Source organism: Diorhabda carinulata, chromosome X (assembly GCF_026250575.1).
Source record: "Diorhabda carinulata isolate Delta chromosome X, icDioCari1.1, whole genome shotgun sequence".
In the NCBI taxonomy this organism is placed as follows: Eukaryota; Metazoa; Arthropoda; class Insecta; order Coleoptera; family Chrysomelidae; genus Diorhabda; species Diorhabda carinulata.
The window spans coordinates 63,060,743-63,085,815 of NC_079472.1; the positions used below are offsets into that span (position 1 = coordinate 63,060,743).

Genomic DNA, 25,073 nt, shown 5'->3' on the forward strand with positions numbered 1-25,073 from the left:
GATAGAGAGTGATGAACCGATACTCTTTCTCTCTCGTCCAATTCCACTTATTTGACTCTCTTTCCATCTTTGATATTTTCAGTATGCCCATACGTCGCTCTCCCTATCTTTAATATTAACTCTATGTCTGAGACAGCGAATTCAATAAATGATTCTTTTTCAATGGCGAGGATAGATATTATTGTAGTTTATCTATGATGTCAGATATTAATAAAATTATTTCCTGTACCGCTTTTATAGAAGCTTAACAGGAAATTGAAATAATAAATAGTCATAATATTTTATTTTTGAAAGTTTTATACGTATCTAATGTGTATGTTACGGTGATTGTCAAATTCGAGTTGACAAGCATTCGACACATAATTTGACGTGTGATCAGCGCCTTTTAACCATTCGTAACTTTTGGGAATTACGTAATTGTCAATATAAACCGAAAATTAAACGAGGCTTACTTGATTTTATATAATGTGGTTCGAACTATTACCTAGTTTTGGCATAATAACAGTTGCTATGGCACTTCCACATGCATCTGCATATATTCTTAATAACCTTGTAGTAGGAAATCGATTTAGAAGGAGTATGCATACAATGGATCAAAGGCGACAGTATTTAAGAGATAGACGATTAACTGGGGACCCATATAAAGTGCAAGGCTTAGAAGCTATACCAGATGCTTAAGCGAAACACAAATTTATTTATCCTTATAGATAATAAGGTAAATGTACTTTTATTTAATAAAAATATTGTTGAGGTCAATGGCATATATTTAACCTTAGAATACTATTTTTTGTAAATATGCGACGTTCAACTTTTCTACCAAAGATCTAATTAGATTTGTAAAAAAGAAATAATAAACGACTTTACATAGAGATAGTTTTACTACTATATTCTAGAAACTTGATTTGAATAGTTCATTTTTCATTGCAAATATGTGCATAAAGTTTGAAATTCATTGAAAAATAATTTGTTAGATTAAATTGTGAAGTTTTCAGTTAAATTAGTGGGATGGATTTTAATGATGATGAGGTATTGATGGTTTTAAAATTTGAAATGTTTGGAAAGATAATAAAGTTGTTATGATGGTGTCAAATTTCGTAGAATCAATGTTATGACAAAAAAAATATATCAACATTGATCTGATCAAGTTAATGAATGTAATCAATATGTGGGTGGCATTGATTCAGTTGACAGTATAAAGGGATACTATAAAATCTTGATGAGATGTAAAAGATGGCGCAAGTACTTGTATTCTACCATCAGATCGCACAATGGTAAAGCATGGCCTTTATACGGGTCAGTAAAAAGGACTTGTCTTTGACAGGTTCCACACTCGAGTTGAAACTTTGTACAAACGTGAACAGAGGAAACAATCAAGAGCTGCATTTCAATTGAAGTGACATTTGGGCTAAAAAGCACAGAGGTTCTGCACTACATGTTTCTCCTACTTCTCTCTTTTTTTACTTTTCAAATACTTCTATTGGTTCTTCAAATTTGTAATCAACCTTTTTTTTTGAGTTAGGATTTGGAATTATTTTTATTGAATTTCCAAATATTCTATCACCTCTACTAATTTACTAAACTTGTGAAAATTACAATTCTGGAAGAATAAAGAATACTGTGAGGAAACAAGTCATTATTGGTAGAAAAGTAGAACACCCCATATATATTGGTCTAACAAAATGAAAAACATTTTTTTTATTAATATTGTAGAACAATGAAAGTTATGGTGAATTATATTTTTGTTTTAGGTTAAACATATGTTGAAAAGAAAACATTAATGATAGGTAAATGAATTCTAATGTAGAATATTAAAATTCTGTAATATATTTATTCCTCAAAGTTTTGATGATCTATCCTCTCCCCTTCTTTTTTATTCATATTTACATATATATTTATTAAGGGTTTAAAATGTAAAACCACTTCATAGACTTATACTTTCTTTGATACACCATATTTTTGGCCGTAAAAAATTGACGTTTTCCTTCACTAGTCACGTTATTTGGCGCATTTAAATGAGACCCAAGTTTAAAAACCAAAATTTCAACACTTTTCTTTGTTGATAAAAAATTGTGACTTTTATTAACAAGAATAGAAATTTTTATAGACTTAATTAAATAATCGTTAAATTCACACAAACTTACAAATAAAGCATGAAAATATGGAATCCCAACCTAAAAATTGTTCAGATTACATTTAATTAGCCTTTTTTTTCCCAAATTGTTAGTTTTATATGTCCTTTCAAAAAAAAGTAGTCCATTCTTCAAAAAAAAATTCAATTACAGTTTTCAGAGCCAAATCAGGGAATTTTTGAATTTTTATTGATAAAAACAATGTTGTAGTAATTTTGGTTTTCAAATCCCTATCTTAAATGTGCCAATGAAACAAAATATAAATTTCAATTTTTCGATTTTCTATGACCAATGTTAAAACGTGACATTACACTTTCTTTATGATTTAGATTTATTTTTATAGCATAAGACCTATAGAGTATTAAAAACCGATTTAGTCTAAATTCTAGAAATCGAAATAAGTATTAGGACTAAATTAGATAATAAAACACTAGATAGTTACTAATTTTCACATATATATTTAAGCTGTATACACATGTTAGCTTGCCATTTTCAATTGTCTTCAACATCATCGATCAAATATAAAAAAGCATCGTTCTCATAAGTTGGAAAATAAAACCTAAAAAAAGAGAACTAAAGTTTAAATATATAAGACGGGTTCATTTCAAATTCTTTCAACAAATATCAATTGAAAATTGTATAAAACATAGTTTTTATATGCGAATTCATCAGTTTCATCCACCAACTAATTCCAAAATTGTTTCAATGAGAATGTGAAGAATTGTATTATGCTGTTGGGATTTTTGTATATTTTTCTAAATTTATTCTTGTACTATGAGAAAAAAATGAAATACTTACTCAGGTTGATCAAATGTTTTCAAGTGTGGTATTTTATAATGATTTTCCCCAGTTAAATGTTTTTCTAAGTCGACAAAAGTTTCAAATTTTAATTGGCAATATGAACATCTATTTTCATGAATTTGTTTTCTGATATAATTTATTAGTTTAACTTTTTGAAAGAAATCCAAATCTTTTGTAATATCTGTAAAACTAAAACCATGTTCGGCTTCCATATGTAGGCATATTACATTAATATCAGTTTCTTTGGCTTTACAGAACAAGCATATTATTTGATCTTCTTTTTCATTCCAATCAGAATACTCTTCATCTGCATTTGCTTCTATAAAACAAAAAAAAAACGAAATTCACATAATTCTCTTTGTACAGCACCCAATTAGAAAACAAAACACAAAGAGCTCCTTTAGTAGTGATAATAAACTCTGGCTAGTTGTGATGAAAAGCAATTAAAGCAAGGAAACAAACACAATGGCTGCTGTAAGGTCAATAAATATACATAATTTTATTAGGAAGTATAGAAAAAAATATATAATACCTCTACTGATAGCATATCTATCATCTTCTTTTAGTATAGTTTTCCACGATTTATTGGGTTCTAGATAATTAACAATGTAGAATCTGTCATACTCCTCATTTTCTGGATTAATGCGTTTATGTAACTTTTTTCTCATATGTTCTTTGAGAACGTGTCTATCTGTGAAGATTCGTTCACAATATATACATTGAAGATTCGACATTTTGGATTCTATAGTATTTATTAATTCATCAACAAAAACTAAGTTTTGGGGATTACCCAACTGCAAATTGTGTTGAACTGAAAGGTGCTCTAAATATCCTTGTCTTGATCCTTAAAAATTTATATAAGAAAGGCATTTTTCACCCCAATATATTTACTTTATGATCTACTTTTTTGTTGCATCATGTAAATCCAATACAAAATTTAATGAAATTAATCTCAACTCACCCTCGTAGCAAAGTTTACACATTAAACAAAATCTAATGAAACTTTTGTCATTTCTTTCATACTCTTGTACCTTTAAGGCATACTCTAATTTTAACTTATGCCTCAATTCTTTATCTTCCTTTAACAAATTCGACATTAGAAAATATTTTTGATTCGTTGAATCAAAAGTGATAGATGGTATTATTTGTTCAATTGTTGTGTTCTTGAATTTTTGTTGCCAATATCTAATATAGCTAAAATTACAGTAAAGTCAAAAGTACTTTTGAAATAGTTCAAATATGAACAATTTAATATTGGAAATGTTATTTATCAATTCTTTACAATGACAAAAATATTATAAAGTCTTTACATTACTATAACTAGTTCTGAAAATTCAATTTTTGAAAATAAATCACATTCTAATAGATTAATAAGCAATGGTGTGGTCTTTTCAATAAAAACAATTAGACACGTTACAAATATTAAATAAAACTCACTCATGTAAATTGGCAATATTCTGTACATCTTCAATGACAATATTATGTACATCGAAAATATGGGCTAGGAACATAGGGAGAGATATTTGCAGGTTGAATTCGTCTTCACACAATAAACATCGAGTGTCAACATTTTGTAATAGATCGCAGCGATTTTCTTCAAAAATTAATGGTCCAAACGACTCTTTTGCTCTTTCTAAAATAAATGGTATGAGAAATAAGTTTGATTAAGTTGCTTACATCACTACCCGACTTCATGAAATCCATAATAATACCCTTTTTGCTATAAAATCACTTGATTATTTTTTTAACGCTTCCCTTTTGGTCTATTTTACATCACTTTTACGTCTCTGTAAATTGTTTTTGTTATTAATTTTCTTTGATATCCATCGACAAAATTCATAGAGTTAATATAGTTAACTATATGGCTTTTCTAAATCCCAATCGTGACCTAAATATTCGGAAGGTAATCCGAACGACGTCCTGATCATGATCTAAAAAATTTGGATTACGTTCATGATCTTTCGGAAACAAGTCGAAGTAATCAGATCATAGAACTGTTTTCTTTGTTTATGTTGTTGTTGACTTTGAAAACACCTTAAATTTCTTTATTTTTTTAATTATTATGAGCAACCTAATTTATAGTGAAAATTTCAAATATGAAACAAGATTTATTTCTAACTTTGAATTTTTACTACTTTTTTCGTAGGTTAATCTCCCATGATATTTATTTAGTTGTATAATACATTTTAGATATTTGATGATTGTTATCGATAGACAAATGATCGCTGATTTACCAGGGTAGAAAAGATCCAGATTATTCAAAATTGAACGCCCTCAAGAAACTTGTATTGATACTATATTTGACATTTGATTTGTTACATGTCAAAGCTACCTAAGTGAAACGTCAATATTAAGAAAATTGGTTATCTTTCAGTTATAATAATTATTGAATATGCCGCCTTTAGTTGAAAAATCAACTGAAAATATATCTGGAAATGAGGACGACAAGAAAAATTTATGGTCTCAAATTTTGCATGACGTCCAAAAAAATGGCAATCCCAAATTATCTCCACATAAACAAATACTTGTCTTGGGTGACAACGAATCTGGAAAAACTACCATGGTAGCTAAACTTCAAGGTAAATATTGAAATATGATTTTTATATTGTCTTTATGTAATAACATCTTTAGGTATTGAGAATTCCAGTAAAGGTTCTGGATTAGAATATGCTTATATTGATGTAAGAGATGATTATAGAGATGATCACACCAGGTTGAGTGTATGGGTTTTGGATGGAGATCCAGCTCATGTAGATCTTCTTAAATTTGCCCTTAACGAGGAAACATTTCAGGTACCCATATATATACTTATTAATGTTATATATTAATTATTAATTTTTTTTTTCCAGGAAACACTTGTAATTTTAACTGTATCAATGACTACACCTTGGGGTATCTTAGAACAATTACAACATTGGGCTTCTGTTTTGGCTGATCATCTTGATAAATTGAAACTTGATATTGATTTGAGACAGGCTAGGAAGCAACTAATGATTAAAATGTGGCTAGATTATGTAGAACCAGGAGATGAATTAGATCCTGCTTCGCCTATGAAGAGGAGCTCTAGAAATTTAGGAGATGAGGATGAATTATTTGATGGAAATTCATTACCTGAAGGTATGTACTACAATTTTCCTTAATATTCAACTTTTAAGCTATTAGAGTATGTTTATTACCTCAAATTTATATTTTATATATGTTTTGTTGGCATTTTTTTTGTAATATCTTACATTTTATATTTTTTCCTATAAGTATTAATTAATTTGGAATATCTGGAATGTTCATAATGAATACACCATGTGGTTGTTGGTTTTTATACTCAAAACAGTGTAGGTTTTCTATCATGTGACTAATATGTTAGCAACAAAATTCATATGAATCAAATAAAAATTTCTCAGTAGTAATAATCCCTATGACTAATATTTCAAAGGTCGATCCCTAGGGATTGGTTATAAAAAAATAAATTTAACTTTTTAGTTGTTTTTATATATTTATAATGGTTAACATCAACATATTTAGCAAAACTTTGTTGATAAAAATGTCAATATACCTACTCTACTGGGTGAATAAGTTCCAAAATTAATATTAGTTGATTTTTTTCAGAACAATTTGAATTTTATAGAAGTAGGTTCATATTGATGTAGCTCAGAAAAGTGACGTAATAGTCAGTCTAACAACTGAGTGGACTCATAACGAAATTAAAAATAAAACTTTATAAACCAATTTTTTGGGGGGAATAGGGTATAGAAAATAGAAATAGATTCCTTGAAAATCGACGTTTTGGTAAATATATTACACTATTATCAGGACAACACATACATAAAAATATCCAGGCTGAAATAAAACTTTGTTACCAATTTTTTCTATCAGTGTAGGCACAAATTATTATTCCATGTAAGCAAAATTATGAAGTGACAAGTAGAAACACTGATGTGTTCTATTTTAATGAGACAAGATGTAACTTAGTATATTTGTGCCGATGGTGTTAGAATTTTCATTCTAATGCATGTTGGATCTATATGTAAGGTGTCGTACGTTATGCAATTTTTTTTCGTACAATATCATTGCAGATAATATATAAAGTTGAAGCAAATTTTTGTGCATTTTTTCCTGCAACAAATTAATAGAAAATCTTCTAGTTTCCTACATGAAATGGCATGCAGTAGAGTACAAGCGACAAAAAATAATTGCATTCAATAATATTGTATGAAAAAATGCAAAATACATGACCAGAGACTGATTTAAACATTAAATTACCAAGATTTTCAGATACTGGAAAATCACACTGTATATATAATACTACTTGTACTATGATTGTAATCCTAATTTTTCTTCATTTTATTTATACATAATTTATCCATTTCAAAGGACCAAGCAATGTAATTGTAGGAGTTGGTATAGCCATAGTAAATAGTGTGTTCATTGGAACCATTAAGTACATGTCCATGGTACTATATTCCTACCCGTTTGAAACAAATATGTCATTGTAGGTACTCTTACAAGTAATCTGGGTCTGGATATAGTAGTTGTGGTAACAAAAACAGACTTTATACAAAATTTGGAAAAGGAGCAAGATTACAGAGATGAACATCTAGATTTTATGCAGCAATGGATAAGAAAATTCTGTCTGCAATATGGAGCAGCTCTCTTCTACACTAGTGCAAAAGAGGATAAAAACTGCGATTTATTATATAAATATTTAACTCATCGTATTTATGGCTTTCCATTTCATACACCGGCTCTAGTTGTTGAAAAAGATGCGGTATTTATACCCGCCGGTTGGGACAATATGAAAAAAATTTGCATTTTATATGAAAATATGCACTCTTGTACGCCTGAAAATTATTACAGGGATGTAATAGTACAGCCAGTTACTAGAAAAGCTATAAATAGAGAAACCGAGATAATTGCTGAAGATGAACAAGCATTTTTGACTAGACAGCAACAGATTTCGTTTGGAGGAGGTGCTCCATCTATCCGCTTAGGAGAATCACCAGCTAGGCCACCCATTGGAGGTAAGTATTGTCTTTTTAATATTTGTATCTTGTTAAAAAAATATTTTATCATTATTAACGGGTTTTGGTAGATTTTTCTGTAAAACATAACTAAATGGCATGTAATTTTTTATTTTCACATTATTTTTAGGAATCCAAGGTTCTCCTAGGAAACTGGATGGCTCAAAGGTAGTTAGTTCACCAGGAGGTGAAGGTGTTTTGGCTAATTTCTTTAATTCTCTTCTGTATAAAAAAACTGGCAGTCCGGGCGGAGGTGCTTCAAAAATTTCAGGGGCAGAAAGTTTACCAGATAAAAGTATGAGAACAGATGCTGCAGCAGAACTAGATAGATTAGCCAGAGGTGGAGGTAAAAAGCTTCCTGTTTCTACTACACCAAATGCACATAAAGGGTGAGTATCAAGAAAATTATTTTACAGTTTGTATCATCTAGAAGAAAAACTAATTGATTGAAGATGTTATTATATCTTGAGCTTCTTTTGAGTTTCAAAGCTTTCAACAGAGTGTTCTTTCTGTTATTATTAAACCTATTTGACTTAGATTTGTCGAATTTCCTAAGAAATAATTTATTTTTCAAATTCATTTGAAGATTAAAGAATTGTAATATGTTGATTTTGATTAAAAATATATCATGTCACTGGATTTTTTTAGAACTGGTACTGGAAGTACAGAAACTAATACAGATCTTGATGAAACGTCCAAAGGTGATAAAAAAAATTCAACTGGATCTAGTATTACACAGGATGCAGGTGTCGATTTTAATGCTTCTGATTGTTAAAAATATTTTCTATAATAAGTAATGTAATTTTTATTGTTTTATTTAAGCTTTCTAATAACTATCCCTGTGATAACTTTTTTTTTATTATTTGTTCTTAGATTTCCTTAATGCTATTATAAGAATAATAATTTATATTAATTTCTATATTTCAATTAAATTTTGTCTTCATTAAATGTTTTTTTTTACCTCTGGCCCAAAATACTTTCTAATAGAGTTTTATTCAGTATTTTCACATCCTTTCCAACATACCTCACACCCAATTAATTGAAAAAGTGCTTTAACAACATTTTTAAATATCAATCCATTCCCAACTCATTTTTTCCATTTAATTCATTAAATTTCATTGTTTTCTGGTAATATACTTTAAAAAATTGAACAGCTTTTGCTATTTCACGCAAAATTGATAAATTTGAAAATATATATAAATTACCATTTTAAATTTCGCGCCTAATAAAATTTGAGTCTAACAGCATTTTGTAACAAATCAATAGACAGTGCCACTCTAATAAAAACCAAGTGATCGTGGCCAGAACTACAAAGTAGTTGATCTGTGATTAATCCACTTACCAGTAATGCACTGGCTGTTATAGTGATTCAAACAATACTTTGTTGAAATTTAAAAAAAGAAGACGAGTGTTACCTAACCTCAAAATTTTATTTGTATCTAACCTTTAAGAAAATAAAAATAGGGGTGTATAATTTAGTCGTAATAATGCAGAATTCTACAGAGGGTCAATTACAAATTAGATTTATAACTAAACAAGAAATGTGAGTATCGATAACTTCAATCTTCGATTTTCTTCAGCACGTTTATATTTCAGTTATGCAGTTCCAGATGTACCCCTTTCAGTACCCCAAGCGATAGATACGAGCTCATTAAATGCATTAATAAATCAGTTATTGAAAGAAAGTAATGTCGATTATTTGAAACCGATAGAATTTGATTTTCTTGCAATTGGGGAACTATTGAGAGTTCCTCTTATTAACCATTTACAAGAACGGAATGTATCAACAGAAACTACTATAGATATTGAATATTTAGAAAGAACTCCAGCTCCGGAACCAAAAAATTCCTTGTTGCATGATGATTGGATATGTGGAATAGAAACATTGGACAAATGGTAAGAAAATGTAACTTTCATAAAATATTCATTTGGATGAATAATTTTTTAGGGTATTAACAGGATGTTATGATAACTCCATAAATATATGGACAACACATGGAAAATTGATAAAATCTTCGAAGGAACACAAAAATATGGTAAAATCTGTTACATGGATAGATAAATCTGATGCTAGTAAAGGATTTATCAGTGTATCTCATGATTTAACAGCATTGGTGTGGTCATTTCAGCCTGGTAAGTTATATTTCACACATTGTATCCTATTTTACTAATGATACAATGAAAGTGTAACTTTGTTAATATAAATTTCTTATTACACACGACATCACATAAATAAATATTTGAGTAGAAAAGTTATGCCTTTCAAAAGACATATTGGAATAACAAGCAACATTTATGCACCTTCAACAGTTGGCTGATATTTCTGTCTTCAGTTACAATACAGGTGGAATTATTTTATACACTAACTTGACCAACACTATGCACTAAACAATTCACTAATAATAATGTACACTTAACATCTAATTTATTTTAATCACTTGTCACTGTATTTACTATATAACATATTTGTGTGGCTGTTGGACCATTGCTTTATATATCCAAAAGCATTCTAGATCCTTCAACTTCTGGAAGTTTCTGGTTTGCCTTCTTGGAAATTGTCTATGAACAGCCAGAAAATAATAATCTAAATTGCTCACAAAAAAATCCAAACAAATAGTGCATCCTCCAAACTTTATCTACGATAACATGTTAGAACAAAACTGTTCCATAGGACCTCTCACACTGATATACTCTGCTGGTAAACACTGGAGAACTAGAACAATTATAAGGTCAGAGATAATAAACTACAAGAAATTTATTCTAACTAGCCATCAACTGAGGTGCGCCAATGCTAGCAGATTACTGTTAGAGACCTACCAGAAGCCAAACATTCACAAAAATCATAGCTATTTATTGTACATTAAGGAATATTTTTCTAAGTGTTAGTGATTTTTGTACTTTTTATAAAAATATATGTCTTGATGTCACAAAGAAAACTGATGTGTCAATTTTTCTATTGATATATTATTGTTTGGTGGTCAAAGTACATTAAAAAAAAATTAAATATTATTGACCAGTGTAATTAACAAAAATAATAAAGTTTAAAATTGTAGGTTGTACATAAATAAACAATAAAAATAAGAGTTTTGTCAAAAATTTTTTGTTAATTCGTTTTTTAATTTTATCCCTTATAAGTTATAATGTAATTAATTGCACAGGAGCTTTTTTCTTTTTTCCATTATCTAGAGCAATACATTTAATCACAAAGTGATGAAATTATTTAAGGTTCCAGAAACTTCAGTTCTTGTGTAAATTTCAAGATTTAAACATCCCAATAATTCACTTCACAACCCTTCCAATACAGTATCTGCCATGTCAGCACTCACAACAAACGATTTTTAAAAAAATTAAATACTTCACTTCAATTTGATTTTGTTATTTTGCAAAAAATGGCAAATTGATTTTGGTTAATAATCTGTTAATCCAGAAGGAAATTGATAACAATTCATTTAATTTTTCAGGTACTGATAATGTAACACCAAAAGCAGTTTTAAGAGGCCACGAAAGAGGTATAGATAGTGTTGGTGTCAGTCCAAACGCATTAAGAATAGCAACTGGAGGTTGGGATACAAATTTAAAACTGTGGACTACAAGTTTGGAAGAAGAAGCAAATGAACCAGCACACAAAAAGAGCAGAAATAATAACAGTGTGATAACCAAAACACCGATTAGTACTCTTAAAGGGCATAAAGAAACAATTTCAGATATAAACTGGATTGATAATTATGTAGTATCCACCATTTCAATGGACCACACTATTAAATTTTGGGATGCAGAAGTAAGTTATTTAAATAAATGCATAAATATAAACCATATTATATTAAAATATCATTTTTAAGCTATGTGGTATAAAGAATGAAATTGTCGGTCAAAAAGCATATCTCAGTTCCTCTTGGTCGCCATTATCAAATGCACTCTTGGCTTCATCTGCAGATAGACACATCCGTTTATACGACCCAAGATCTACAGAAGGATCTTTATGTAAAACCACTTTTACGTCCCATACTTTATGGGTTAGTTCTGTGACGTGGTCGACATATGATGAGCATTTGTTTTTGTCTGGAGGATACGATTCTGCTGTGAAAATGTGGGATACTCGAAGTCCTAAAGCACCTCTTTACAATCTACAAGGACACGAGGGACAAGTGTTAAAAGTGGATTGGTCAAACAGGAAATACATGGTGTCAGGGGGTAGTGATAATAGTGTACACATTTTTAAGAATAAACATATTTAATAAAATAGGTTACAAAAACAAAAATTCTTTTCAATTTATATCATACTATTGCCATCTTTGTAGATTTACATGTTTATCTCCAAGTTGAAAACGATGAATTACTGAAAAGAGAATATTAATTATTTTTACAGTTTATAGATCACAATAAGGCATTTGACTATTCTGCTAAGCACTTAAAAGATAATTATTTGAAAAAATATTGATATAAAATAAAAAAAACTCACCCAGAAAAAGGCAACGATGTTGGCGTCGCCGTTTGCTGAGCTAAACTCCCGAATCCTACAGTATTCTGATTTGCCAAATTTCCAAAACCAGTATTGGTATTATCGGTACTTCCAAATGAAGCTAAAAGAAAAAAATATCATTGAATAAAAATTAACTAGTAACTGTGACAATCCCTCAGTCAACAAAGGCTTGAGACAAGGGTGCTGCATCTTCCCAACACATTATAAACATATGTTTCTAAAGCACTAATAAAATGGAAGAAGAAATGCAAAGGAATGGGATCCAAATCGACAATGACACTTGGTCTGTCGAAGAAGAGGGAACTGAACAATGGCGAACACAGCTCCAGCCAGTCAACGCGGTGGTTTTGGTGACCAAACTTTTTTATTACACCCCTTGGTATTTGAGGTATAAATAAAGAAGTTTGAAACTATGATTTTTTATTTAAGCCCCTTTAGGTATTTTTCCAAAAACTGACCAACTATTTTTAAGAGTTCAATCCAAATCTTATGGACCACTTACCTGTTGGTGTGTTAGATCCAAAAACTTTCGGAGGACTTCCAAATGTAGGTGCGCCTCCAAAGGTTGAGGCTCCTCCAAAAGTGGGACTAGCTCCAAACGCAGGTTGTGCGGATCCTCCAAAAACAGGCGGGGCCCCGAAACCTCCAGGTTTTTGGAAACTTCCTGGCGAGCCAAAGCCGGTTTGTACGACTCCGCTACCGCCACTACTGAAGTTTCCGGCTTGTGGACTTCCAAACGTCGATTGTTGTCCAAAAGCACTTTGTCCGAAAGTAGTTTGTTGACCGAACCCACCAGAAGTCCCAAACGAAGATGATCCGAAAGTACTTTGTGTGTTACTTCCAAATATGCTACCAGTAGAACTACCAAATATGGATGCGGTAGCAGTTGTAGGAGTTTGAAAAGTCGACGGTCTGCTAAAAGGATTTTGTTGCGCCTGACCGAATGTTGAACTACCACCAAATATACTATTGGTTGTTGATGGGGTACCACCAACATTTAATCCTCCAAAACCAAGATTACTGTTTGCCGCTTGTGCAAAACTAAACGCGTTACTTGATGCCGAACCAAAACTATTACTAGATGTACTTGGAGCGCCAAATGCTGTTCCTCCCGAGCCAAAAATACTGTTTGAAGTTGTAGTGGTATTGAATATTGAACCGGAATTGGAACCAAACGTTGCCGATTGGCCAAAAGCAGTTGTTGTAGTTGGTGTAGAACCAAACGTTGCCGGTTGACCAAAAGCAGTTGTAGTTGGGGTAGAACCAAACGTTGACGGTTGACCAAAAGCAGTTGTCGTTGGGGTAGAACCAAATGTTGCCGGTTGACCAAAAGCAGTTGTCGTTGGGGCGGAACCAAACGTTGCCGGTTGACCAAAAGCAGTTGTCGTTGGGGTTGAACCAAACGTTGTAGAACCAAATATGGAATTGGATGATTGACCAAATACAGATGTGGTACTCGGAGCTCCGAATATTGACGCTGAAGTTACAACAGGAGCTGGCGATCCAAATATTGAACTTTGAGTGGTAGCAGCGCCAAACGCAGAGTTTTGAGTACTACTGAAGATAGATCCTGAAGAAGCAGAAGGGGCTCCGAATATGGATTGAGAAGTTGTAGAACTATTACCAAAAACTGTCGCTTGTGTAGAAGGAGCAGTGCCACCAAAAATAGAAGCCGATGAGGCTGGAGAACCAAATCCAGTAGCTTGAGTAGATGTAGGTTGACCAAATATAGAAGATTGGCTGGTTGTTGGAGTACCGAAAATAGAAGACTGGCTTGAAACGGGCGTGGAGAAATTTGAAGGCGCGGTAGATTTACCAAATACTGAAGTACTTGTTACAGGGGTTCCGAATATAGCAGATACAGTAGTTGGTGAAGAATTACTAAATATAAATCCTTTGGTGGGGTCAGATGTTGTAGCACCTCCAAAAATAGGAGTTTGCATCGTAGGTGTTCCTAAGATTGAAACAGAAGTAGTTACAGCTGGACTACTGAATACAGAAGACTGTGTAGTAGTGACGGTACTACTAAATATAGGAGCCTGCGTTGTAGTGGATACGTTACCAAATATAGTACCTTGTGTAGTAGTCGTGGGACTCGAAATTTGTGTTGTAACTACCTTATTATCAAACGGAAGGGCTTGTGTAGTAACAGCTGGTTCTTGTTTAGTAGTGGAAATGATAACTTCACTAATTACAGTAGAAGTGTTAACAGTAGTCGGTGTGGTAGAAGTGATAATATTTGTAGAATCAGCGGAAGTTGCTGGAGAAGATACCGTCGATATTATATTAGACGATGAATTTATAGTAAAAACAGACGTTTTTGTTGATAGTATATTTGCACTTGAAGAAGATTTTGGTGGAGAAAATATTGATGTAGTGGTACTACATACTGGGGCACCAAATATAGATGGAGTGGTACTAGATATGGGGGCACCAAATATAGATTTAGATGTGGATGTAGTTGAAGCAGAAGAAAAAATGGACCCGGTACTAGATCCAAACATAAAAGAACTAGTACTAGGACTAACGGTTACTGGTGTTATAGACAAACTAGTAGTTGTCGGAGTGAATGTAGTTTTCATAGTAGAGGTTGAATTTTCCGAATTAGAATCTGGGATATTTTTAATTGTATTTATTGAACTGGTACTTGATTCAACTGTTGCTGGACTTGTAGTATCAACCGTTACAGAAGCTTTAGGTTCAATTAACGAAGCAGTACTGGCAGGTGCTAATGTAGATTTAGGTGCAAACAATGAGCTTGCAACTGAAGATGAACTAATAGAACCAAACAGGGAGGTAGTTTGTGTAGTCACTGCTGTTGAAGTTATTGTTAGAGCTCCAAAATTAGGCAAAGATGTACTCTTAGCAGCTGTAGTGGTGGATGTCGTTGCAATACCAACTGGTTTTACAATACTAGAAGCAGAAGTTGAATGTGGAGTTCCAAATGTAAAATTAGTCGCCTTGGAGGATGCTACCAATATTGGTTTAGTAACAGTTACTGTAGCAGTTGTTTGAGATGACATTGTAGTTTTTGGTATATCAGTTGTACTTTTTCCAAATGAAAATAAAGATTGGGATGTAGGTAGGATAGAAACAGACGTTTCAGGTACCTTGGACAGTGTAACTATAGGTTTTAAAACAACATTAGTGGTAGCAGCACCAGATGATTTTCCAAATGAGAAAGAAGTTGAAATTCCTTCAGTTTTAACAGGGATATCAGAAGTTGATTTGGTATCGAAGCTAAAAACTGGTTTTGTAGAAGTCTGTGTGGTACCAACAGTATTACCAAGACTAAATTGTGTTAAATGAATACCAGACGACCATGTCGGAGACCCTGTTACAGCGGGGGAGAAAATGGAAACTGCTGGTGAGACTGGAGGCAAAACAAAATTTTTTGATGCTTGAGTTGTTGGTACAAAAGCTGAAGAGATCGGAACTTGGTTTAAATTACTCAAAGTAGAAGCACTTTTGGATAGCGGTTGAAATGTACCAGTAGAAGGAGGTGCGATATTTTTGTCAAGACTTTTAAAAGTGAAAGATTTTGAAAGATCTTGTTGGGCTGGTGTATTTGGAGGTACAGTAGTAGGCCTTATGTCTTGTGACGGTTTCAAAGGTGTAGATTCGGAAAACTGTAGATTTTTAACAACAGCAGGTTTTGCTACAGGCGACATCTGAGCTCCTAATATCGAAATCATATGTTTGTTTTTACCGACTGGAGTTTTAATTCTAGAATGATTAAACGAAGGTTTTATGGCTGTTACATGGGAAATCTCCCTGTTTTTAAGGAAATCTTTGAGTTTATTCATTTTTGAAGAGGATAACTTTTTCTGTCGTTCTCTAGTCTGTTCATAAATAATTCGATGGTTACTTTCAGGGTCTATTTGGAGTCGCTTAAGATCTTCTTCTATTCGGTTTATATTTAATCCAACAAACAACGGAGGAGAGCTGCCCGATACCTTTCTTTGTTTGAGACGACCACTTATATCTTTCAAAATGTAGCTCTGCAAAGAAATGAAAAAAATTAGTCATTCTCACGACAGATTACTATAAAAATAAAAAAATTGAGATTTATATATTAATAATCTGTTTTTTACTGTGACGAATTAGACTAATTAAGTTTCTATTGTCTACGGAATTAAGGATGTAATGCTGTTATACAACCAAATATACCATAATGTAATAAGAAAAGACCCATAAAAAGTGAGCATATAATAGAATTGGATTAAATCAAAATTTCACATGGATAAAAAGAATATACAGCACTGAGTATCACTACAAAAAGTTCCTCCAAAACATTGAAACAAAAAATTGAAAAAAAAACTCCCAGTCACTTCAAGAAACCTCTGATGGGATTAGGTCTAGTAAAATCTGATGAATGTAGGTTCTATTGAGTGGTGGAAGAAATTTTGGATAATCTATTCCAATATTAAGCCAACACAATAAATACTTCTGCTAATCTTGATGCTGTGACAGATACTAGATTTCATCAGACCTATAAAGATGGAGTAGAAGATGTTGGTGATGACGATAATAACACTAATACAATAGACCTACTGGAGTGCATTACAGCTATGGAACTGTGAGACGAATTGTAGATAGTGGCAAGAGCAGCATTGATACAGGGTACAATAGACCTACTGGAATTCATTGAAACCCTGAGATTTGGAAGACGAGATGTAAATAGTGGTGAGAATAGCACTAATACAGGGGAACAATATACCTACTGGAGTGTAGATAATGGCAAGAGCAGCATTGATACAGGGTACAATAGACCTACTGGAATAGAAGAGCAAATTGCACATTGATTCTTCAATGTTAAATAAACTACATTACTATCTATGCATAAATTTACTATTAAACATTATGATTGTGGTTAGAAGGTGTTTCCAAATACGGTCAGTATTGTGCGTTTCAAAAATTATTTAGCAATATCTCATAGGATAGATTCCTTTTACAAGAGGATTTTGGTCTTTGGCATTTGTTCAAACTGTAACAGAACAAAAAAGTAATAACCTTAACCTATGGATGAACTTGATTAATACGTAGAAAGAATTGTATATTTGTAGCAACTATTTGAGGACGAATGAAACAAATCAGATAATTATTTTATTAAATAGTGGAGATTTTGATTTGAACTGTTTATTTTGTTAGTAAGCAATACTTCTAAGTCTCTTTAAAGGGCCATCCAAGGTACTGGGGGACAGTATAATTCAACTTGAAAGAAGTCAGCTAAGGTTGAGCATTGGAATGATTATTGACTACTGGTATAAGACAACGCACCTCAAGACGATGGGTATCACAGAGGGTATTTAATGTACAAGATGAGTAAGTGAGGAGAAAACACATATCGTTCAACTATGATTATCTCCGACTCATCAATTATATTTCTTCATGCCAAAAAAGATTTTTGACATTCTCATTTACCTGTTTCTTTAAGATGGCATTCTGTCTCACCATAGCTTGAAAAATAGCCTCCATAGTTGGCATCTGAACTTGATGTGTTTTCTTCGTGTAATCCTGCAACACAATCAAACTTAAATACCTAAAAACATGTTTTCCACTAACTCGTGAGAAAAGTATTAGATACAGTTTAAAAATAAAAAATGGCTATTTCCCGAGATTTATTTACCTGAAACTTATCCCACTGTTCATCTAAAGCTCTACTCGCTTGACTTAATTGGGAATCCAAATAATAAATTATTTTTTGAATATCGGATCGCCTTTTTTCAGTTGCAGAATCGAGTGGTTGGCTTTTTAAAATTCTACCCTTCGTTTCGTCTTTAGATGCAGTGAATCTGGACAGCGCTTCTTCGTACCAAGCCCAGGATAAAATCAAATTTTGTTTTAGTGAATGTATCTGATAAATATAGAACGTTGTTTATCAAAATGTCACAAGAAATAGTTGAAAACATACCTCTGCGCTTTCTCCTAAACTTACATCAACAATTTCTTTAATAAAATCTTGAAAATCTTGTATCTCTTTCAATATCATAACTTTTTCCTCATTGGTACCAATATTTATATCGATACTCCTTCCTTGATGTAGAATAGCTTTTAATTCCGACTCTAAGCAGATACATTCGTCTTTTACCATTTTAGCAAATAAGGCTTGTGTTTCACCCTTTACTTTTTCATCTATAACCAATTTGGGATCTACAACTTTTGAAGCTTCTGATTTAGGCGTTTCTGGTGTTTGTATCTCAGGTGTAACAATTTTTGGAGTTTGTGGAGATTGAGGTTCAGTTTTTGTAGATACAAGAATTGGTTTGGCATCTGCTACCGGTGTTGGAGTTTTTAATGCAGCGAATATTGAACTGTACTTATCGTTTGATTGGGTACCCTACAAATATACTCATAATAATTATTTTGCGGTATAGAAATAGTGCGATTACTTACCTGTGGTTGGGTATTGACAGGAGTTACACTAACAGTACTTCCGAAAGTGAGAGTACTTTGTGGTTGAGGTTTAACGGGTGTCAGGGTAACTTGGCTTCCAAAAAATGGTTTGTTGTCCACTGGTTTACTAAATGCAGAGGTATTTGATGGGGTGGAAGGTTGTGGAATATTCAATATAGGAGCTGGCTGACTTGTAAACATAAAAGTGGATTTCGGTGGTTGTGAAATAGTTTGTGGCAAAGAAATTGTAGTTGGTTGGTTGGTTTTAATTGGCGGCTGTTGAGAAGGTAGAAAGGAAAACGTCGACTTGTTCTCTGGAGTTGTTCCTGAAGATTTGATAAATTTGGTACATTAGTCATAGATCGACATTTTTTATTTAAATGTCATAGAAAATTATTTATCAACTTTTATTGATTTTCAGATAAAAGTAATTGAAATTGTTTTTATTATGTTGGTGAGTAAAACAGATTGTAGATCTAATTAAATTAGGAAAAGCCAAATCTATTGATGACCAAATTTGGCTTAAAATTTTTGACCAAATTATATCGACAAAACCTAATTTGAATTTAGGAAATCCATTTTTGACAAAATTAAAACAGGAAAAGCAATTATTTGAGCAGATTTGGCCGAAAAAACTAATTTTTCATCAAATTATATTGAGGCAAGCCAATTATTGAACAAATTAGATTTAGAAAAGCAACTTTCTGATATATAAAATCAATATTTGACCAATTTTAACCAAGAAAAACAAATTGGTAACCAAATTGAGGTTAGAAGACTAGTTGCTGTTCAAATAAAACTGATTAAAGTCTATTTAGACTTGCTTGGCTGAATTGACTGCAGAACACCTATTATTAACCAGATTGAAATCAGAAAAAGGATTTTCGATAAAATTAGAATTTTGCAAAACTAAACTTAGAACAACAATTGCTTGACTATTTTTGGCTGAGAAAACTGATTGTTAGCCTAATTTTTAGTCAAATTAGATTTAGAAAATCTACTTTTGTCAAATTAAATATATAAATCCGAAATTTGACCAAATTTAAACAAAAAAAAAACAAATCTGTAACCATACTGAGGTTAGAAAATTAATTGCTGATGAAATTAAGCAATTTAGACTTTAAAAAGCCATTTTTTGACTGATTGAGTTCAGAACATCATTTCTTATTAAAATTAGAATGAGAAAAACTATTTACAATTATATAAAACTAATAAAAATCAAACTGATGAGGAACCAAAAGTATTTTGCTTTTATTAAATTTTTTGTAACTTCTAAAATAACTGAGATGACCTTACAAATCTTAGCCTAATGGATGAATGATACTATTTTCAAACCCCTTTATAAATATAGGGCTAAGAAATTCCTATAAATCTACGTTTGGGGCGACCAAATTGCTTGAAAATTAACCTATATATGACCAAAAAACTAAATACCTTTTTTTTAAATTTTGGAGTATAAGTTAAAGTATGCAAAAGAATAAATACGTCTATAAATAATTGTTTCGAAATAAGGGATGATTTATATGGGTTTAACATTTAGGATGCAAAATATTTGAGTTAAACACAAACAAAAAGAGTCAATTTAATTAGTAAGTAAACCATCACAAAGTAATTGAATAATATTTAATTTTATATTAACCGGAGGTGCTTTATAAAAAATGAAATACATCAAACAGGGTTCAAATATTATAAATACTATATTAAAGCATTAAAGAACTTTTATTCAAACCTTAAAAGTATTTTCTACTCATTAAATGCTTAAACTTATGATTTTATTGATTTTTTTCAATAAGGGGTAGTTTCCACGCATATGGTAAATTTTCAATAAAAGGGTGAGTCAAGCTTAATTTCATGCAAATCTGTACAGGTTCATAGTTATCATTGATAAATAGAAACAAGATTCAAACACTTACCTTTAATTTCTGACCCATCACTCATTACAAAATGACCCATGCCACTAATGTCAATAATAGGATCAGGTGGGCAACAGATAGTAGGGATACCCTCTTTCAAATTAATTATATTATAAAAATAAATAACTCCTTGATGACTTAAAAGTAATAAATAAGGACATGGTGGTAATGTCCCTTCGCCCCATGGTAAAGGCTTTGTGTTACTGATATCTAACGCCATACCCAACGGAAGCGTTTCTTGTTTATCAGGTCCTAAAGGTAATTCTGCACGCGCGCAATCAGATACATTCCATTGAGTCCATATTTCAGATACGGCGCCTAGTAACCCTAATTCCATACTATTCGACGATGATATCATTAAAAGATTCCTAAAATGAATAATATCGATAGATATACATATGCATTAACATGCTTGTTATATATTTTATGAGGCAGGGATAACAACAAATCCCTCGATCGATTTCAAAATTAGTAAAATAATTTTCAATTTCCTATAGTGACCTTCAAGTTTCATGTACCGTTGAACCAATTTATTTCAATCTCACATTAAGAACAATCAGAATCCAGTTCTATAAGATAACTGTTGATAAGTTTTCTAACTTTTGCTCTTTTATATTCCATCTTTATTTTCCTGTCTTCAATTCTTCTTTCTCTTTTTCTTAGATTATCTATTATTCCTGTACATCATTTTTTCTCAATGTTCCTGTTTCCTCATTGTTTGGGTGTTTCTAAAACCCAGCATTTCCTGTATGTTTTCCATTATTCTTTCCTCCTTATATTCTTTCTAGTATTTTTCTTTGTGATCTTCATTTTTGTGTGTTTGATTATGATTTTTGTAACTTATCAGTTTTGTTCGAATTGTTCATGGTCCATATAAATAATTTTTAATAACTATATTGTGAGTCTTTTCAAAATCTATGAAAATGACATAAATTGGTAGATTACATTACTCACAATCTCTTAATAAGTTTTCTGCATGATCTCGGCCATTATTTTATAAACTATGTCTAGTAATGTGAGCTGATCTCCTGTATAGTTTTTATTTTAATTCTTTTTATCTTTTTTGTATATTGGTGCCATAATTTTTGTGTCCCATGCTTTTTTTTCTTTATAATTTTTATTAAATTGTAGATTTCCAGCTTTAATGTACTTCCACCATATTTTATCACCTCTGATTTTATTTCTTCTCCAATTAATTTTCTGTTCAGTGAGTCATTTCCTTTTTCAATTATTGTGATATTTCTTTGTCATTATGTCTTATCAATTTTCTTTGAAAAAAATAGAAAAAATATTTACATTATCTGCTTTGAAACTACTTGACTGAAGACACTGTATGAAGAATACAAGGATTTAATCAACTTTATTATTATTAATGTATTGAATATTATTATTTATTATCAAATTGTAATAAATCAGAAAATGTTTTCTTACCAATGTTGTAGCAAAATCATATAAAACTGAGGCATTCTAACAGATCCACTATAACAAACATCTTCATAGTTAATATAATTAGTTTCTCCTGTCTTGGGTGCATTTATAACAATCAATTTAGCCTGTCCGTCTTTTTCAGAAGACTGATAAACTCCTATAAATTGATAATTTGATATCCAACATAATGAAATTAGAGAATGAGCTATTTCAAAAGTGGGAGCGTTGATTACTTTAACTGCTTTCAAATCAGGTTTGAACTGGGTGATATGACCATTTTTAGAACCAACTGCAAGTTGTTTGCCCTTCGGACTCCAACAGAAACTTGTACTTTGATGTGCTGCAGGAAGTTCATTAATTTCTACAGTATTATCTGAAAATTATAAATTTTTAATTTTCGAGTTCTTAAGACTCAATTTTAGATCTATTAACACGTTTTTTTTTTTATAAAAATACCATTTTGATAATATTTTGAATTATTTACCTTTAAAGTCATAATTACCAAGTGAACCATCGCTTTTACATGCAGTAAACATTCCCGGTAAAGATGGGTTCCAATTTACTTCAGTAACGTAAATGCCAGGTGTAGCTGATAATCTTACTTCTCTAATAATACTTATATCATTTTTATAAAACGATAAGACATCGTAAAAAATACCAATAGGACAATTGTCTCTTTGTACAACCACTGCTAGTATAGTACTGTCACAGTTGACACAAACATGTTTAGGTGGAGACGGTAAAGAAATATTTCTTCTTGGGTAGTTCGTTATTTCTTTATCTTTGTGACTAAAATTTTCTAATGTCTTTAAATGTATAACTGAAACAGTAGAATTAATTGGAATTCATTTGAAGAATGGCAGAAGGTAGAATCCAGTCATATTACCAAAAATTTAAAAAGTAATCTCAACAAAATATGAAATATTTATGAAAATTAATTGAACTTATAAAATTTAATGAGTGAAATTTTAATTTGTGAATAGTTTGAAAATTTAATTTATGAACTAAGATTAGATACCCTATTCTTTTAAATGTAATTAAAAGTTTTAAATTAGTAGTAGATATGGTTTTGAAAATAAAAAATGTTGACAATATTTTAGTATTTTCAAAGGAACCTATTCTGTTAATGGTAATCCACGATTTAATTTACTTATATTATTAGTTTGTATATTGTCATAATTAAATATTTTATTATAATTATAAATATACGTAGTTCAATATTATAAAATTCATCAGATGAGGGCGCAATTTATATATAAGAAGGAATGGGTAACAATAAAAACATTTCTGGATAATTTTTAGTAATAGAAATTTAAATTTTATAGTAATTTTAATAAATTCATTCAAAGTCATAACAAAGTGATTTACTGTGAAAGTGAATCTAGAATACAATACAATACAAAAAACTTGATTAAAAAGTATCTTAGTTACATTAAAATTGTTAGATTGAATTTAATTTGAAATAAAAATTTGATTACTTTTGTAAGTTTGGAATTTTTGATTTAAGTAAAATTTATTGCGAAAGTAGTTGAAGTATAATACACAAAAATATACAATAATATTAAGTGCCAAGTAATATTAGTAAATCTAACTAACCAAAGTACAAATATAATAAAGTAGAATAATTTTTTACCTACATAATTTCTGGTACTGAATCTTCAAACTTAAAATTAGTTCTCTTAATTTAACAGTTTCTCAATTGATAAAAAAAGAAACATTTTTAAACTGTAATAGTTCAATATTTACTAAATAAAAAATAGCAGTGGCAGAAAGACAAAGATTTATCAGTTGATGTACAGTGGGACATTTTATGTACACACTTTATATAAACCCAAAAGATAGACATTTTAATTTCAATGTGTCTCTTACTGTCTGAAATATTAAGGAAAAATTTGCTTACAAATGAAAATCAACGAGTGGCCCATGACCACAAAAAGTTATTTTGTTTCAAAGATGAATTCTTTGCAACATATAATTGACTATAATGTCTCTCGATTATTAGTACTCATTGACTATAATGTGGACCTAAAGGTTTTTAAGTATTTTTACTGAATGCGAATGTGCCATTGTCAGTAAATAAATGTAATCAAAGTTGCAAGTTTTTAAGACAAGAAGAAAGCAGTTCCCCTTGGATGAGTAAAAGGTAGGAGTCAAGTAAAGTGAAGGCCTTTTTATTCATACATATACTATATAAAAAACACTTTTAATAATTTAAAATATAGTCAACAATTCATTTACCTTTAAAGTTCGCTCCGTTTGAACCTACAAATAAAAGACTATAACGACTAGCGCAGGATATTAAACTGTGATTGTTCTGAAAAGTTTCTACATCGCGATTCTCGAATATCTTCAGACTGCAATGTAATTTAAATTGGATATCCTAAGAATAAAATGATTATTTTCTAGTATTTGCATATTTTTTTTCAATACATACATTGACATCAACAGGATCAGGACACGTTTTTAACATTGTTTACATATATAATTCCTTAAACCAAAGAATTAATTTTTAAAAAACCAATAGTTCTTTCGCAGCAAAAATATTTCTAATAACCGAACTTTATTTCTTCTTTTTTACGATAGAAACACATTTCTACATAGCTTTGTGGATGCTTGGTTCAGAAATTAGACCGAACCGGGATAAAGAATATAATATCGAACTGAGATATTAATTTTTAATTTGATGTGCATTGTAGACATCAATACGATTACAAATAAATTTACATCGAAGTAATAAGGCTACCGATGAATATTTTATTTGAAACAAAGAAATATACATTAAAACTAACCTTAGTGAAAAGAGTAAAGCAATATTTCATTAAAAACTATGGCTAGCTAAACGCTAGTATAAAAAATAATTTTCCCCAAAATAATTATGTATATTTACATCAAAAATAAATTTTTAATTTAA

General features: G+C 30.9%; 4 protein-coding genes and 1 long non-coding RNA gene across 7 annotated transcripts; 3 read left to right on the plus strand and 2 right to left on the minus strand.

Annotated features, from left to right (window-relative positions):
- The first annotated feature begins 389 nt into the window (after positions 1 to 389).
- LOC130901845 (uncharacterized) lies at positions 390 to 1,839 on the plus strand. Its single transcript, XR_009060328.1, has 2 exons — positions 390 to 715; positions 1,749 to 1,839. It is a non-coding gene; the product is annotated as an uncharacterized LOC130901845 (long non-coding RNA).
- A 735-nt stretch (positions 1,840 to 2,574) lies between these two features.
- On the minus strand, positions 2,575 to 4,811 carry LOC130901844 (zinc finger protein 277). Of its 2 annotated transcripts, none has more exons than XM_057813474.1 (6): positions 4,616 to 4,811; positions 4,368 to 4,563; positions 3,892 to 4,115; positions 3,463 to 3,774; positions 2,928 to 3,249; positions 2,575 to 2,688 (listed from the first exon to the last, which is right to left on the minus strand). In XM_057813474.1, exons 1-6 carry the CDS (start codon positions 4,632 to 4,634, stop codon positions 2,622 to 2,624), a joined length of 1,140 nt encoding a protein of 379 aa, XP_057669457.1. In that variant the 5' UTR covers positions 4,635 to 4,811; the 3' UTR covers positions 2,575 to 2,621. The 2 variants fall into 2 exon arrangements, with proteins under 2 accessions (XP_057669457.1, XP_057669455.1); XM_057813472.1 differs by having other exon boundaries at positions 3,892 to 4,124.
- Positions 4,812 to 5,217: 406 nt separating this feature from the next.
- Positions 5,218 to 8,893, plus strand: LOC130901758 (cytoplasmic dynein 1 light intermediate chain 2). The gene is made up of 6 exons (XM_057813339.1): positions 5,218 to 5,509; positions 5,562 to 5,722; positions 5,780 to 6,047; positions 7,421 to 7,945; positions 8,076 to 8,334; positions 8,594 to 8,893. The coding sequence occupies exons 1-6, from the start codon at positions 5,323 to 5,325 to the stop codon at positions 8,718 to 8,720; spliced, it is 1,527 nt and encodes a 508-aa protein (XP_057669322.1). The 5' UTR covers positions 5,218 to 5,322; the 3' UTR covers positions 8,721 to 8,893.
- A 395-nt stretch (positions 8,894 to 9,288) lies between these two features.
- On the plus strand, positions 9,289 to 12,204 carry LOC130901340 (ribosome biogenesis protein WDR12 homolog). The gene is made up of 5 exons (XM_057812648.1): positions 9,289 to 9,488; positions 9,542 to 9,841; positions 9,894 to 10,078; positions 11,407 to 11,723; positions 11,785 to 12,204. Exons 1-5 carry the CDS (start codon positions 9,433 to 9,435, stop codon positions 12,178 to 12,180), a joined length of 1,254 nt encoding a protein of 417 aa, XP_057668631.1. The 5' UTR covers positions 9,289 to 9,432; the 3' UTR covers positions 12,181 to 12,204.
- LOC130901339 (nuclear pore complex protein DDB_G0274915-like) lies at positions 12,158 to 24,869 on the minus strand. 2 transcript variants are annotated; one of them, XM_057812646.1, is made up of 12 exons: positions 24,597 to 24,869; positions 24,401 to 24,542; positions 22,647 to 22,982; positions 22,166 to 22,535; positions 20,735 to 21,102; positions 18,822 to 19,147; positions 18,340 to 18,765; positions 18,055 to 18,282; positions 17,850 to 17,942; positions 12,928 to 16,426; positions 12,405 to 12,525; positions 12,158 to 12,281 (listed from the first exon to the last, which is right to left on the minus strand). In XM_057812646.1, the coding sequence occupies exons 1-12, from the start codon at positions 24,630 to 24,632 to the stop codon at positions 12,254 to 12,256; spliced, it is 5,973 nt and encodes a 1,990-aa protein (XP_057668629.1). In that variant the 5' UTR covers positions 24,633 to 24,869; the 3' UTR covers positions 12,158 to 12,253. The 2 variants fall into 2 exon arrangements, with proteins under 2 accessions (XP_057668629.1, XP_057668630.1); XM_057812647.1 differs by lacking the exon at positions 24,597 to 24,869 and having other exon boundaries at positions 22,647 to 22,951.
- Positions 24,870 to 25,073: the final 204 nt, after the last annotated feature.